We start from the raw sequence: 13,902 nt of genomic DNA, 5'->3' as shown, positions 1-13,902 counted from the left end.
AATCAATTGCAAAGAAAAAAAAAAAGAGGGGGAAAAAATCACTAGTTGACTGGTGTTTTCTAAATTTACAACACTCGGATAAAAAATTATAGCTAACTTTTTCCACCTTTAATTAATTTAACCTTTTTTTCAATTGACTAGCACGGTTCTAGGTCACAATATTGGCGAGTAATTAAAATGTATTTATCTTGATTTAATTTTCTTTTTATATCACAAAAACCAGCCATTTGAACAGGGGGTGTAGACTTTCTGTATTAACTGTAGCTGCAAGTCAAACAGGACTGAGGAACCACCTATGACAAACATTTGTCAGTCAAATGTCACCAAAAGTGTCAAGAACATTTTTAATTGCCCTACATGAAAGAAATGTGGAATTTCTTGCCGCTAGCTGATATTTAAAAAAAAAAAAAAAAGTACAAGCAAAACAATTTTTTTAGCCGCTTTAGAAAAAAAAACAACAGCGTATATATATATGGGCCTCGTGGTTATGTTGGCACAGTTCCGCGGTTCGAGGGTTTGAATCTCCGTTTCGGGTTTTGTTTTGCAGGTTACTGCGTGCTTGTGTGACTTTTCTCCAGTTACTCCAGATTCCTCCCGCATTCCCAAAACATGCTTATGTTCATATCATATTGTATACACTTAAGAGTCAGACTAAAAGGTGTTCAACATACAATGCAGTAATGTTGCTACGGGAGGGGTTGTCCAGACTAATTCCGAAGTAAAAGGAAGTGCCTCAACATTACTACATGCAAATCTTCCGTTACACTACACCCAGCCTTTTCCACAATAGATTCTTCTTTCCTGGTTCAAAAAAATTTAATCATTTACTCTGTCACATTGAACATACACTACCAACAAGAGTATGGACACAATGTCGAGTGCAATTGAATGAGAAACGGAGAACAAATCTTTGACTAGTAGTGTACTTGGATTCTTCCTATGAGAGCAGCCTTTTTTTCTCCCATTTTTAAACTTTTATTGATCAACCTAAAACATCAGAAATAACCTTTGTTTCAGTAAGTTTCATGAAATCAACTTAACACTGAAACTAACAGTAAATGTGCATTAGTAGGCCACTTTATTAGGTACACCTGCTCTCCAATGAGAACTTGTTATGGTTTGCTCTTGTGTTCGAAGTGAACTCAACGCCTTTCCCCCTTTTTTTTTTTTTAAATAATTTTGGAAAAATGAGACTTGCCCACTACACATGAAAACATGGTTAAAATAAGCGAAGAAAATCAAATTTATGTTGATCCAACATATATAAGGACAGCGTAAAGTGAAAAGCGCAGCTTAAGAACGCTGGCTGTCAGCCTGATCTTCTTGTGTACGTGTCGTGCCTTGTGAGTCATAGACGTCTTCGGGAGTTTGGCCAAACACAGCGCCGGTCCGCCTGAGCAGGAACACTCCAGCGTGTAAACCACCAACATTGACCCAAACAGTGTGCTGCTTCCTCCACAGTCCCCCCATTCTGGACAGAGCCTGAAGAGCACATAAATGTCAGTGAAAAACTTAACCGTGAAGCACCATCAGACAAATACAGCTGGTAAAACGAGGGAGAATGGAGAGAAACGCCGGAAAATATACATCAGAAAATCTAATGTGCAGACATAAGCCATCTTTGGTCCAGACTTAAGGACCATCAGACAAGTGGAACCTCTTAAAATTCCAACGTCCTTTAAGTTGTACGCTTTACAATTGATAGCTTCCTATGTGGATTTTGCATGTTCACCCAAACAAATGAGATATCAAATTATGAGAATAACTCGTTTTGCCACCCTAACGGAACAAGCCCAAAGTCTCAACAACTTAGCTTATAAAGGTTTATGAGAGAATTTAACTAGATATTTTCATTATGAATGCTGAAATCAGAACATATTGTAGGTTGACCAACATCCAGAAACCGGATAGTATTCAACCTCCGTTTTGTTTTTTTCCCCCACAGTAATCATTATGCAAATTTGCAAGTCATATTTTGGCAGTATGTTCAGCGCTTCTAAGAAAAACCCACAGGTTTCCATCTGACGCAAGAACTCACATGAATCCGCGTCACAGATCCATCTTTAGTTCGACAGAATCAATTACAGAGCATCTAGTGGGCCAGCAATGTAGTGCAAATGATTGAAATTTCAGAAGCAAATTAAATCAGCGTCAACACCACCTGAGGTGTGAGCGTTTCACCGGGAAAGGCTGCGGTTCCCCTGAGAGGACTGTTCAGGTGTGCTTGCGGCAGAGACAGATGGATGTGCCTCTATCTATGCCGCAAGCTCACACTGCTGTGGAATTCCCAACAAGAGGTCATTTATTTTTCCTTTGATCACATTCTGATTCACAGATCGGTCACTTCCTTCATGGGATGTCATTGCATTCATGAACAAACCCACGGCCTCTCTGTTTGGTCCAACTTGCTTATGGCAGACACCGACGACAAAACATGTGACACAACCTTCCATGATGAGGTCAGTACCTTGGAAAAGCATTTCTTGTCCTGTGTCAACAGCACAGCCTTCCCAGAGGCTGGCCTGCACACACGTGCCATTTCTCTCAGGCAGGATGGGTAAAGGTCCCAGTTCTTCTTCCTGGAGCCCATCCTTCAAAAGTAAACATTTCATTCAACTTTATACATATTAAGATTTGCCTTTTAACTCCCGGTAGTGCACACGCAAAAATGTTGGGTTGTTTTCCGAACCCACTCACTGTGGGGATTTTGAACAGATTGGTTTAAGAATAATCCATTTAGTGTTGTTAGTACAAAACGACATGTTTTTGTGTTGTTCATTGTTGTGTTGTCGTTCGTTCATTTTGGGCTAGATGTTTAACCCAGAAAGTTGGGTTGGTCCCCTTTTTGACCCAGTGCTGATTATTTGTAACTCAACGTTTTTTAGAGTGTAGTTGCCATTTTGGACACAAATCAAAATTTGTATTATTTGGAACCACAGCTATCCTGACAACTATTTTCGCGTTAGCTTTAACTCATTAGTGTGTGTAGTTTTTAACTCCTCAACACAATGCACTGGATATAAATAACCCACCTTTGGGTCGGTCCCTTTTGGGGCCAGTGCTGGCTTAGCTAATTCAACCAATTTGTGTTACTTTTAAACTAGTTGTTTTAAAACATGGTGTGCTCCTTGATTTTCTACCTCTTGCCAAAGGGCATGTCAGTGATGATGATATCGACCGAGCTGGACCTCATGGGCAAACCACACAAATCCCAGCGAACAGTGTCAATGGGCAGCCCAGGGGCACTGTAAACACAGACACACAAACAATTGTCAAGGACTTTCAAGATCAAGTTTCAAACTTACAAGCTGTGGACAATAAGTTATTGACGCAAATATAATAAAAGTGAATGCTCCACTTAATACAATGAATCAGCAAAAGACCAAACAAACAAAAAAAGATAATTACTTTGCAACACCGGTGGGAGAGGAAGTGAAATGTGAGGGAGGAGTCATTTAACTTTGAAAATGCAGCCTCAAGAATGTAAAGGTATTTCACACACCCAGTCACACCAGGGTCAATAATTACAGAGCCCGGCGTGTTTACAAGCTGCCTTTCCCTAATAAACATGCCCACAGGTATGTGAAAATTAAATAAAAATAAATTAAAGGTGCTTTTACAGTACGTCTTGAGACGCGGATTAATAATGTTGCCTCGATTGACACTGTCTGAGGGTATTATTATAGCAACGTGTATTACTTGGCATTACTTAGGGTGACGATCAAATACTGCATTTAGAAGTCAGACGACAGAGTATAGTATAACAGAATTTAAAAAATAAATGCATTTATATGAATAGAGGGTCTGGCTTGTCGACACTAGGCAGTAAGTAAACGTGCCAACATCCAACATGAGCAAATGAGGTTTTGCGTACGCAGCTAGGCAACCCCATGACCCAGATATTAGCACGTCTGCCACAGTCTAGACTAGAGCAACTGGGTTACAGCCTGAGCTCAGGATATCCTGTGTGGACTTTGTATGTTGCCCCGTGCATGCGTGCCTTTCATTCCTCCCACATTCCAAAACCACTCAGTGCACAAAGTGTACTGACAAGTTTAAATTGCTCATAAATGTGAATGTGAAGTGAATGATTGTTAGTCGTTATGTGCCCTGTGATTGAGCGGTGACTATTCCAGGATGTAGCTCACTCCTCACCTAAGGTCACCTGCAATAGGCTTAAGGTTACATGGGTGAAGTTTTATATTATTCCTGAGTAGGAGAGAAGCAGATTTTATAGCCAAACTAATCTTGAATAACACAAAAGCCCCCCGTTGAAAGCTGTGATGAAAAATGTCCCTCCATGAATCAGGTTCAAATAGATGTGAATGATGCTCACCTGCCCTTTTCCGCCTTCCTTTTCTGAATGTGACACACATTGTTGACCGTGCGGTTTACGGCCATATCATTGTTGTCTCCAGAAATGTAAAAGGACGCTGGGAACTCTAAGGCCCCCTGGAGACACACACATACATAAACACATCCGATGACCATTAAATGCAAGCCATCAGTTCCCTCAAGTTTTTTATTTTTATTTTATTTTATTTTTCCAAACTGGGTTCTTACCTCTAAAGGTATTGCACCAGTTCCACACATTGGATCGAGTATAATATCGGAAGGCTGAGGTTTACACAACCTGTGGGCACATAATCAGGTATGAATATGACTGATAAAAGGATGAGCTTAGGCAATTTACATGCTAAATCAAGCACCACTCCACCCTAAATACATGAGTACATGAGGTTTACAAGCCTTCTTATAGTATGCACACTTTATATGGTAAATGAAAGATTAGACAATGACAAATAAAATAATCCCTTTACAAAATAGTCAGTAGATTGCATTGAGTACAAAGCTAACTTCCACCATCTAGTGGCACAAAAATGAACTGCTTGGAATAAAATTACATCATTCCACTAATACTGCTGTACCACTGAAACCAACTAACATTTGGAGTTAAATAAATAGCTAATGTTAAAATGACAATAAAAATATTCCATATGGACTCATTAATCAATACAGACCGAGCGTATATAATTAAATAGCGTCAGTCAAGATTGCAGGCTGTACCTGAGCATGCCATAGCACAAGGTGGACCGCAGTGTGGTGGGTCCAAAGTGGCTGATGTTTCTTCTGTGAAGACTCTCTTCAGTGAGCGCGATGCCAATAACCACCTCGGTATTGTGTATGTTTAATAAGACCTACGGGAGGGGGTACACTCATCAGCCACTTCAATAGGTACACAAACACGATCTAAATCAAATTCAAAATGGAAAAGCTGAAGCAGAAATTCCACCGTATGCTCAGTTTTGATTGACATACACACACAGTTACTGACTTAATCCATTTATCATGGTGGTTGTATTTCGCAGAGGTGGGAAATGACTTTGCATCACACGGAGAGCTTTTCTAATATTTTTCTCGCCTCGCGACTAAATAAGGTAGCCCCAATATTATCAACACCGCTCCGAATGACACGGTGCAATTCAATTTGACGGCCCAGAAAACAAATCGGTTCCGCTCTACTTTAAGTTCCTTCAAAGCCCAGCATACTTACAAACTGGAGGATAAAGAAAAAAAATGCTATTTGCTGAAACATATTTTGATCATGTAATATAAAAACACCTACCATATCTAAAGGATATGAGCAGACTGGGCTTTTCTTTCCCAATAAAAATGTATTCTTTATGTGTAGGTCCACTCAGAGCAAACCTGCTTACCTCAATGTCAAACTTGGTCATGTCTGCTTTCCATTGGAAGAACTCCTGAACCGCCCCACCAAAATCTCTGGCTGCCTCATTGGAGGAAAAGCTGTGTTTGTCACCGGCCCGGTTGCAAGTCACACGGAACTTCATTATTTTAGCGTTGGGTGCTGCTTCTTCTGAGTCCTGCGAGCCAGTCTCAGTGTCAGGCGCCTCCTCGGTCTTGCTTGGCTCATCATCTAGTGGAGCTTCCTCTGCTTGCTCCTGGGACTCAGCGCCAGGCACGGTTGAGTCTCCGACCTCATCGCTGGGTTTTATTTTGGCGGAATTGGCGCCTTTACGTTGGACTTTTCTCTTTTTGAAAGTGCGGTTTAATTTCCACACTTCCAAAGCGTTAGTCCACGGGAGCTTGGAGGCAAGCTGCTGTAGCTCTGCCAATGTCTCCTCCTGGATAAAACATGCAGTCCAGAATAAATCGGGTGAAAGCAAAAATCTTGAGCCAGAGGAATAATGTTTGGCAGAGGTTGAACATCAGAACATGGCATTTTGAAAATATCTCAAACATCAACTATTTTTTAGCAAATGGGAGAACTTTATTTTATATAATACGGAGAGAGGAAGAGGACCCAATTTACATTGAACTCGTGATTTTCCACTGTTCCTACTTTTGCCTGTATTTCTACCCCTGCTTTAGCCACCTCCCCTCGCCAACAGAATTCCTTGGCACAAAGATGCCATCAATTCAATCGTTTTCAGACATGAACCTTTGGCACCATCTTGTGGTATCTTAGGGTGTTTCAGAAAGAGTATAAGAACAGTACATGGTCATCTTCTATTTTTTTTTTTCAAGGTATGTATCGTATCTACGTATGTCAAGTTTCCCCCCCAAATATTCTAACGCCGTACCAAAGATAATTGAAAAAGACTTGACACAGAGTTAATTTAATCATTATTTTTCAGCAACATGCAACAGCAATATACTTAGAAGGCGAAAAACAAATTATACATTAAAAAATATAAATTGTAGTTTAACATTATTATTTTTATTAAAGTTGAACCTTTTAGGGATGTGAAACTGCAGTACACCATGTATCACCTCATGCAAGTGACTGTTACCTTAGATTCTTTAAACTGGTACTGATCATATTCCTCTACAACCACAAACAGGTTGTCCACAGACCTCAGCAGGTGAACCTACAGGAACAGTTGATTGACAGTTAGAGGCATCATGCAAACAATAGCATTTTTCCCCATCAAGCATCCATCGCACCTGGAAGAGCTTGTCAGTAGTAATGGTAAAGTAAATACGACCACGGTCTTTGCTTATGCGAGCCTCTACGCCAATCTTCTCGTGGACTTCCTCTGCAGCGGTGTGTTCGAACCCTGTGGGTACGGTCGCACCGATGGTGACGCTGATGATTGACTCGACCTCAACAGGCCCATCTTCTGGGGCAATCATATCAGGAGAGTCTCCTGTTATGAGACACGAGGCTAATGAAGGTGGAATATTATGAGCATTCATGTGCACCGGAAGGTGTTTATGTTGCCTCAATTATTACTTTCCTATTAGGCAAGTTTTAACTCACGGTAACGATGGACTTTTCAGCCATTATTAAAGGCAAGAACAACAAACAGAAAGACCATAGGCACCCAAGAGCTCTGATGTCACACAACAGAAGGCCCCGCCTCTTAAAGGCACATTCATATGCGGAAGTGCGATTCGGCCATTTACATGTGCTTCAAAATTAAGTTTGCTGTGTTTATAAGTTCAAATGTGACTGAAACGTGTTAAATGTAAAACTAGGTTTTTATGTTCAAAATATCTGGACCACATCCCTATTTTAAAATCTGTACTTCGTTATAGAGAATATAGTGTATGCATATATTTCCAGTACGGATAAAAAAACGCCACTTTACAATCCACATAAGATTACAATGGTACCGTACTGTAGTGTATTTTTCAATTTACAAGTTACATTACCATGCTAAAGCTAGCTTTTGAATGCTAAAAGGAAGTTGTCACGGGTAAATCAGGACGCCGGCTTTTTTAAATAAAACGCTAGCTTCAACAATAAGCGTGTCAATGCAATGAATTTACCGTCCTGAGTCGTCAATGCCGCGAACAATATTTGGAGCGCGTTGCTGGTTAACTTGCCAAATAGACGTAGTCATACACGAGGAAACGTGTTTGCGTGTTGCTATTGTTGACGGGAATAAGACGCATATCTGGTCTGAGACCTTCAAAATATGACAGAATGGTAACGCAATTAATCACCGTTAATTATCATAGTTACTGTAAATATTGTAGAGATTACAAGCATTTAAAATTAAGTTTACCTCTCACAATATGAGGTTGAATGAATGTATTTTCCATTTTGTATTTAATTATACGAATCCCACAATGATTTTATTTTGTAAATCAAAACAGCAAACTGAAAGTATAATGTCTAACTAGGAGGTAAAATTATGAAATACTTTCTCGTCAAACGAGACTGTTCGTGAGTGTATTTATTCGAAGCGATCGACAGACGGCGTTAGAATATACGCGTAATTCTTCACATTCTAAAAATTTACGTTAAATCAGGAATGTAGGAATGCGCAACTTCACGACGTCACATTTTTTTTCCATCAGTGCTCCTGGGGGGCCACATGGTACCACAACGAACTTCCTAACCAGATGTATGACAAAATTCATACAGACAAAAAAAACGTGAGCTTAAACGTATTTCATTTTTGATTACTCATTTTTCAATGCATTCATAAAAGAACTACGCGAACGATTCTAAACAAATTACAATGATTTCCGCCCCTTTTTTTCCTCCAATATTTTTGCCTATTTTTCGAGGACAAAGTATATAATAATAATAATAATAATGAAGAAAAATAAATCAAGGGGTCACTCAAGGTGTGGTCATTACCGTACAGTACAACAACAAAATATAGGCTAATAATTAAATTCATCATAATACTTTCCATACACAAAACCATGTTAGCTATACACACAGATGCTTCCTCAGATGAGAACCTTTCTGTAATGTCCTCCCCTCTTTCCTATTCTCCCAGATTGTGACTTTTTAGCTACCATGCATTGTTTCCAAGTTCTTATTTGAATGAAAGTTAAAAAAAAAAAACAACAACAACAAACCAACATACTTGACATTGTGCATCACCATCACACATGCACATTCTCCAATCTTGTTTTTATTGGAGGTCATCATCATTGCCTCCAACTGTTTAGTGTGAAATCTAAGAGAAAAATGGATGTGTGTTGATTAATGAATGGAATTAAAGAATAACAAGTTTTACAGGGCAGATGGTTTGTGCTCCATAATCGTTTGGCATTTAATTAACACAGTTTCAGAAGCAAATTTTTCTAATGATGCTTAAAATGAATTGACTTGAGAAGAATGACCTATTGTTTAATTGCTTACTACATGTGGTAAAACATCAAATATTGTTTCAGGCGATCACGTGGTCAAGTAGAAGAGTCAGTTCAAGTGATATTTGGCCATTTCCGCAGTGAGAGCCATCTCCATGTGAGTGATGACAGTGTAAATTAGAGTCAAGGTAGCGTTACAGACGACAACAGCGGCTGTCAGCTCGCTCTTTGTGGATTTTTGTCTTGCACTCAGATCAGTTCTTACAAAAGATGCGCCGCAACGCCCTCTGACATTTTAGCTCGTGGCTTATTGGATGCAATGCCATTTTCTACTCTGCTTTGTTGCCATGTTGCATCAACATCTGAAGGGCTGCTCACAATATAACACTCATCCATTTCAGAACAAATTTTGACAACTGACAAAATCACAATTGGCGGATGACAGGATTACTTCATTTTGAACGAAACATTTATATACTGAAATAATGATCGAGTCTCAAAACACAAATTAACTTACTGGTACTGAGTGTGAGATTTGGGCCTATTTAGCTCAATGCAAAGCTATTATTCTGTTGTATGAGTGGCAAAAGGTGAAAACACAGATGAATTGCACCTTTTAATTCTACCCATTTTCTGCCCATCACTATACATCGATGTATATGTACATGTATGTACATATTCATGCATGTAATATGTTCATTGTACTGCACCTGTATTTAAAAGTGCTTCATTTTGACTTTGCATGTTATTTCAATAACACATAGATGATTTTGTTGTACATAACTAACACAATATTGAAGGTGAGACAGTATCCCATGATAGCATTTATTTCACTTTCACAGAGAGCGACAAGGGCAGTTCCCACACTCATTCTTCAAAAAGGAAGAGGTAAAAGGATCTCACAAAGGATCTTTGTGTTACAAAAGTAAAGTCACAGCTTCCCAGTCTTTCCTCATGAGATTGCTGAAGAGAAAGGAAGGGGTGAGTAACAGAAGGCTTTTGGGAGGAATGAATGTTTGCTCTGCTGACTTCTCTGTTCTCTGTTTTAGTTTAGTTTTCATCAGTTTTAGTGTTAGTTTTTTAATATAGAGTGTATTTGTCAAGCGCAAAAAAAGGGTCACTAAGTATTGCATAATAAAGTAAAGCAATACCAAACTAAATTATGCTTAAAGCTCACCATTAATGACAAACATTAAAATACAGCAGTGTAGTGTTCATCAAAAGTGAATTAAAAGAAAGAAAAGTAGATTTGGTGTCAATGTAAGGTAATGTAACGATATGCAGTTTGAAAACCAACATTTCACTGTCTTAAAAAAATAAAATAACTGTAATGAAGTAATGATTAAATCAAAATTAATTCCACATGTTAAATAAAAATTGTGCCTTAAACGTGTCATTCAATTTAAAAGTTAAATTCAATTGAACTGTTCATTTGTGATTTTTTTCATGTACCACTAGAGGGAGCCAACGTACCACCAATCTTACTCCTATCGCAGTGAGAATAACTCCCTTAGATATGTTTAAAAAACACATTTCTACGGATACTGCATGTTCTTATTTTCTCTTTGACATTAATGAACTATTGAGAAAAAAATCTGAAGTTATTCACTACCCACTGATTCTTATTCAAGTAGTTCTTTTGGAGCAACACTTTTTACTTTTGCTTGAGTCATATTATCTTAAAACATTAGTCAGTACTCTCGCTTCAGTATAAATTTTGGCTACCCTGCCCACCTTGATGGATACCTACCCATTGACCAGATTACATAATCAGATTTCATTCATTATAATTGAAAAATGACGCGTTGGCTAAATCGACAGGTATGATAGTACAGAGTGTGCTGAGAGTGGCGTGCGCGAGCATGCGCGTGCATGTTGAGGAATCGACCACGTGACTCTCTCTCTCCCTCTCTCTTTATCTCTCTCTTAAAATTGGCCGCAGTTCAATTAGTCAGACTGTCGAGTGTCGTCGCATCATTGTGGGCTTCTTCGCAGTAGCACGCAAGGAACACGGAGCTCACTCCTCACCATTTCTCTCCTCTTTCCCCGCCAACATGTACACTTTGGAGCTCCTTTGTGGCTTTTGTTTCTCCCGCTAACTCTTCTCCCCACCTCACAATCGTTGCTGGAGTAAATTGACAAAAAAAGCGAGAGAGAGAGAGAGAGAGAGAGAGAGAGAGCGAGAGAGAGAGAGAGAGAGAGAGATAAAGAGAGAGAGAGAGAGCGAGAGAGAGAGAGAGAGAGAGAGAGAGAGCAATACAACATCGGACCCGAGTACACTCCCCCCACTGATTGCAACGATTGTGATTGAAGTGCAAACCGCTTTTGTTCACCGAGGAAACGTTTCAAAGGTCTGCAGCCTCTGCAGGAAACGCAGATCTACCCGGCACGGAGCCACTGGAAAGCTTGACTTGCAGGCTTCCAGCCATTCAAGCAGGAGAACCATGTCTTCGTCCAGGTTCAAGAAGGATAAGGAGATCATTGCGGATTACGAGACTCAAGTGAAAGGTGAGCGTGTGTTTGTGCACGTCACGTTCATTCACGTTGACACAACCGCACATACCTAACCTAACATCTCGTGGCTTGTACTTCTTAAATGGTTGTCATTACTTTCATGTGAAAGCATCCCCCTCCTTGAAGCTATACCGTGCAAAGCTGTGAAAATACCACCAGATACCCAAATCGAAAAACGTGTTCCCCTCATGTGCATATGCATGTCTCATGCATTCATCCAAGGCAGTTGGATTTTTGTGGTGGATGAATGACAATGTGGTTAGGATCCTGCCTCTGCACGCTCGTGTTGCCGGGTAAAATAATCCTTGTGTTGAAATGAGTGCATGCGGGGTGGCTGCATGGCTGCACCTTCTTCACCACATTTTAGCGCCTGTGTCTGGCTTCCAGCTGATTAAAGGGGAGTTGATTAAATGCTTGTGAATAGTGAATAAGATGTGACTCACACAGTTTTATTTCATTCGAGATCTCAATGTTTTTTGGGGTGGGTCACAGTGAGGAAAAAAAAAGCCTGATCACGTTTTGACTTGTTTAGTCATTATTGACCAAACTGGGCTGTTATCCCTCTCATTGACAACAAGCACCCTTGAACATGTTTTTGTTTGTGAGCTCACTCAGAATCATAATTGGGGGTCATCTGATTAATTTGGAGGGTATTGTGATTGTGTGTTATACACTTACAAAACAGGTGCATAATTGTGATCAAAGCTGTTTGTTACTTGCGTGGCCACATGGAAACCATTTTAGACACCTGTAGTCTATTGGATAACGATTAATCTTTATAGACCAATTGGAGGTAATAAAAAATAAAAGTAATAGGTTGCTACACCACAAAAAACAGGGATGTGCAAGTTGAACAATTGAGGGAGCCACAATTTTTCATCAGTGCTACCGGGGGTCCATACAGAATTGCACATTTACTAACTAGATGTATGACAAAAAAAAATAAAAAATAAAATATGTGCATGTCTTTTTATGGAACCAATGTACTGAAGTATATCTTAATTAATTTAGTGCAAGAACTCATTTTGTGCACAGAAGAACAAGAACTAAGGGTGCCTACCACAACCCAGATTGGTTAATAAATTCATTAATAGGCCAATTAAGGCTTTGTTACCTTAGAATTAATCACCATTTGTCAATTTATGACTGAATATATATTTTCTTTCATTATCTCACTATTGCATGCTTCAACGTAACCCAGGTGAATTTGACCCAAGAATTATTTTGGTTGCAGACAAAATTAAGTAATGGGAAGCTTAATGTACAGCAAATAGAGAGTGCTCAATGTTTTCTCCAGTATTGGATGGATGTGTGTGAGAAAAAGAGAAAACAAAATTGTATATGGTTCTCTCACAAAACAAAATAACATATTGTGCAAGGAAAATTACATTTTCAACATAAAAAGGCAGTCTGCAAGGTTACATGCTTGTTGTCTTACATGGTATTACAGTCTTCGTACCATCTGAGATATCCGTAAACGTTTAGTATTATAAAAACAAAATAAAAAGCATCAATATGTTCATCCGATGCAGATGGAAATTGTTTCAGTGGGAAAACACCCTTCCGTCAGATAAAACACATTAGAATAAAAATACCAGCTGCCAAATTTCCAAGATCATATTCCACTAAAATTTGTGGCTTTTTGGATCTTCCCAATTTATTCCTATAGTTGACCAATCCATGAATTGTGGTTTGTCTGGACTCCACCCGTGGCACTGTAGCTGTCGTTTAGCCCAGCCGAGGGGTTCGGAAATTGATATGGCGCACTGAGCTGCACTATTTTGCGGAGACTTTATACAGAGTACAATTGTGAACGCACTGATCTTGAGCCAGCTTTTTCCCAAGTGGTGCTTTGGTTCAATTTCCAGTCACTAGTCTCATGACTAAAGCCCAATGGCTCCATTTAGATCACACCTCAGGGGATTTTGCTCATGACCCCTCAGGTCCAGCTTTCGCATCTCAAAATGTGAGAGCTCAGATATTTTCTTTGACAAAGCGCCACCATATCAATGTCCATCTTAAGTTCTTCTTCTGCTTTACCCCAGGCCAGTTTTGATCATTCTTGCATTAATTATTCAGCTCAGATGCCACCATGCTGTGGATGTAACGCTCTTGTTTTAGTGCCAGGCCCCGTCTGGCCCGGTTTGCATTAACCAGGGTCCTTGAACGGCACGAGGAAGGGGGATGCTAATTCATGGATAATTCCTCATTCACCGCTCGTGCGTTGCATAGACTGCAGACACGGAGGGCTCTCCACCTCCTCACAACAATGGCCGCGTTTGAGATGAACCAACCAGTGAGCGAGCGCTA

The 13,902-nt window shown here is 39.7% G+C and overlaps 2 protein-coding genes across 3 annotated transcripts in view; one reads left to right on the top strand and one right to left on the bottom strand.

Annotated features, from left to right (window-relative positions):
• Positions 1-1,061: 1,061 nt before the first annotated feature.
• Positions 1,062-7,943, bottom strand: thumpd3 (THUMP domain containing 3). 2 transcript variants are annotated; one of them, XM_088309121.1, is made up of 10 exons: positions 7,798-7,943; positions 6,970-7,172; positions 6,816-6,893; positions 5,718-6,146; positions 5,068-5,198; positions 4,564-4,633; positions 4,337-4,452; positions 3,141-3,245; positions 2,468-2,591; positions 1,062-1,482 (listed from the first exon to the last, which is right to left on the bottom strand). In XM_088309121.1, exons 2-10 carry the CDS (start codon positions 7,156-7,158, stop codon positions 1,294-1,296), a joined length of 1,431 nt encoding a protein of 476 aa, XP_088165247.1. In that variant the 5' UTR covers positions 7,159-7,172; positions 7,798-7,943; the 3' UTR covers positions 1,062-1,293. The 2 variants fall into 2 exon arrangements, with proteins under 2 accessions (XP_088165247.1, XP_088165248.1); XM_088309122.1 differs by having other exon boundaries at positions 6,970-7,190; positions 7,798-7,909.
• Positions 7,944-9,946: 2,003 nt separating this feature from the next.
• Positions 9,947-13,902, top strand: part of srgap3 (SLIT-ROBO Rho GTPase activating protein 3) — a 68,037-nt gene continuing 64,081 nt past the window's right edge. The window contains exons 1-2 of the mRNA XM_088308838.1: positions 9,947-10,059; positions 11,430-11,586. Coding sequence (XP_088164964.1) covers positions 10,033-10,059; positions 11,430-11,586 — 184 coding nt within the window. The 5' untranslated portion in view covers positions 9,947-10,032. The remainder of the gene's footprint in view (positions 10,060-11,429; positions 11,587-13,902) is intronic.

Source organism: Idiotropiscis lumnitzeri, chromosome 11 (assembly GCF_059441095.1).
Source record: "Idiotropiscis lumnitzeri isolate Australia: NSW breed Sydney's pygmy pipehorse chromosome 11, RoL_Ilum_1.0, whole genome shotgun sequence".
Lineage (NCBI taxonomy): Eukaryota > Metazoa > Chordata > Actinopteri > Syngnathiformes > Syngnathidae > Idiotropiscis > Idiotropiscis lumnitzeri.
Note: the sequence above shows the minus strand (reverse complement) of the source record. Positions and strands in the feature narration are given on the sequence as shown.

Bases quoted from the DNA above. Each gene is read 5' to 3' on its own strand.
- thumpd3 (XM_088309121.1), bottom strand. From the start codon at position 7,158: ATGATTGCCCCAGAAGATGGGCCTGTTGAGGTCGAGTCAATCATCAGC. The intron at 6,147-6,815 runs GTAACAGTCACT...TGTTTTATCCAG, and splicing joins ACCAGTTTAAAGAATCTAAG to GAGGAGACATTGGCAGAGCT. The intron at 1,483-2,467 runs GTACTGACCTCA...TGTGCTCTTCAG, and splicing joins ACAAGAAATGCTTTTCCAAG to GCTCTGTCCAGAATGGGGGG.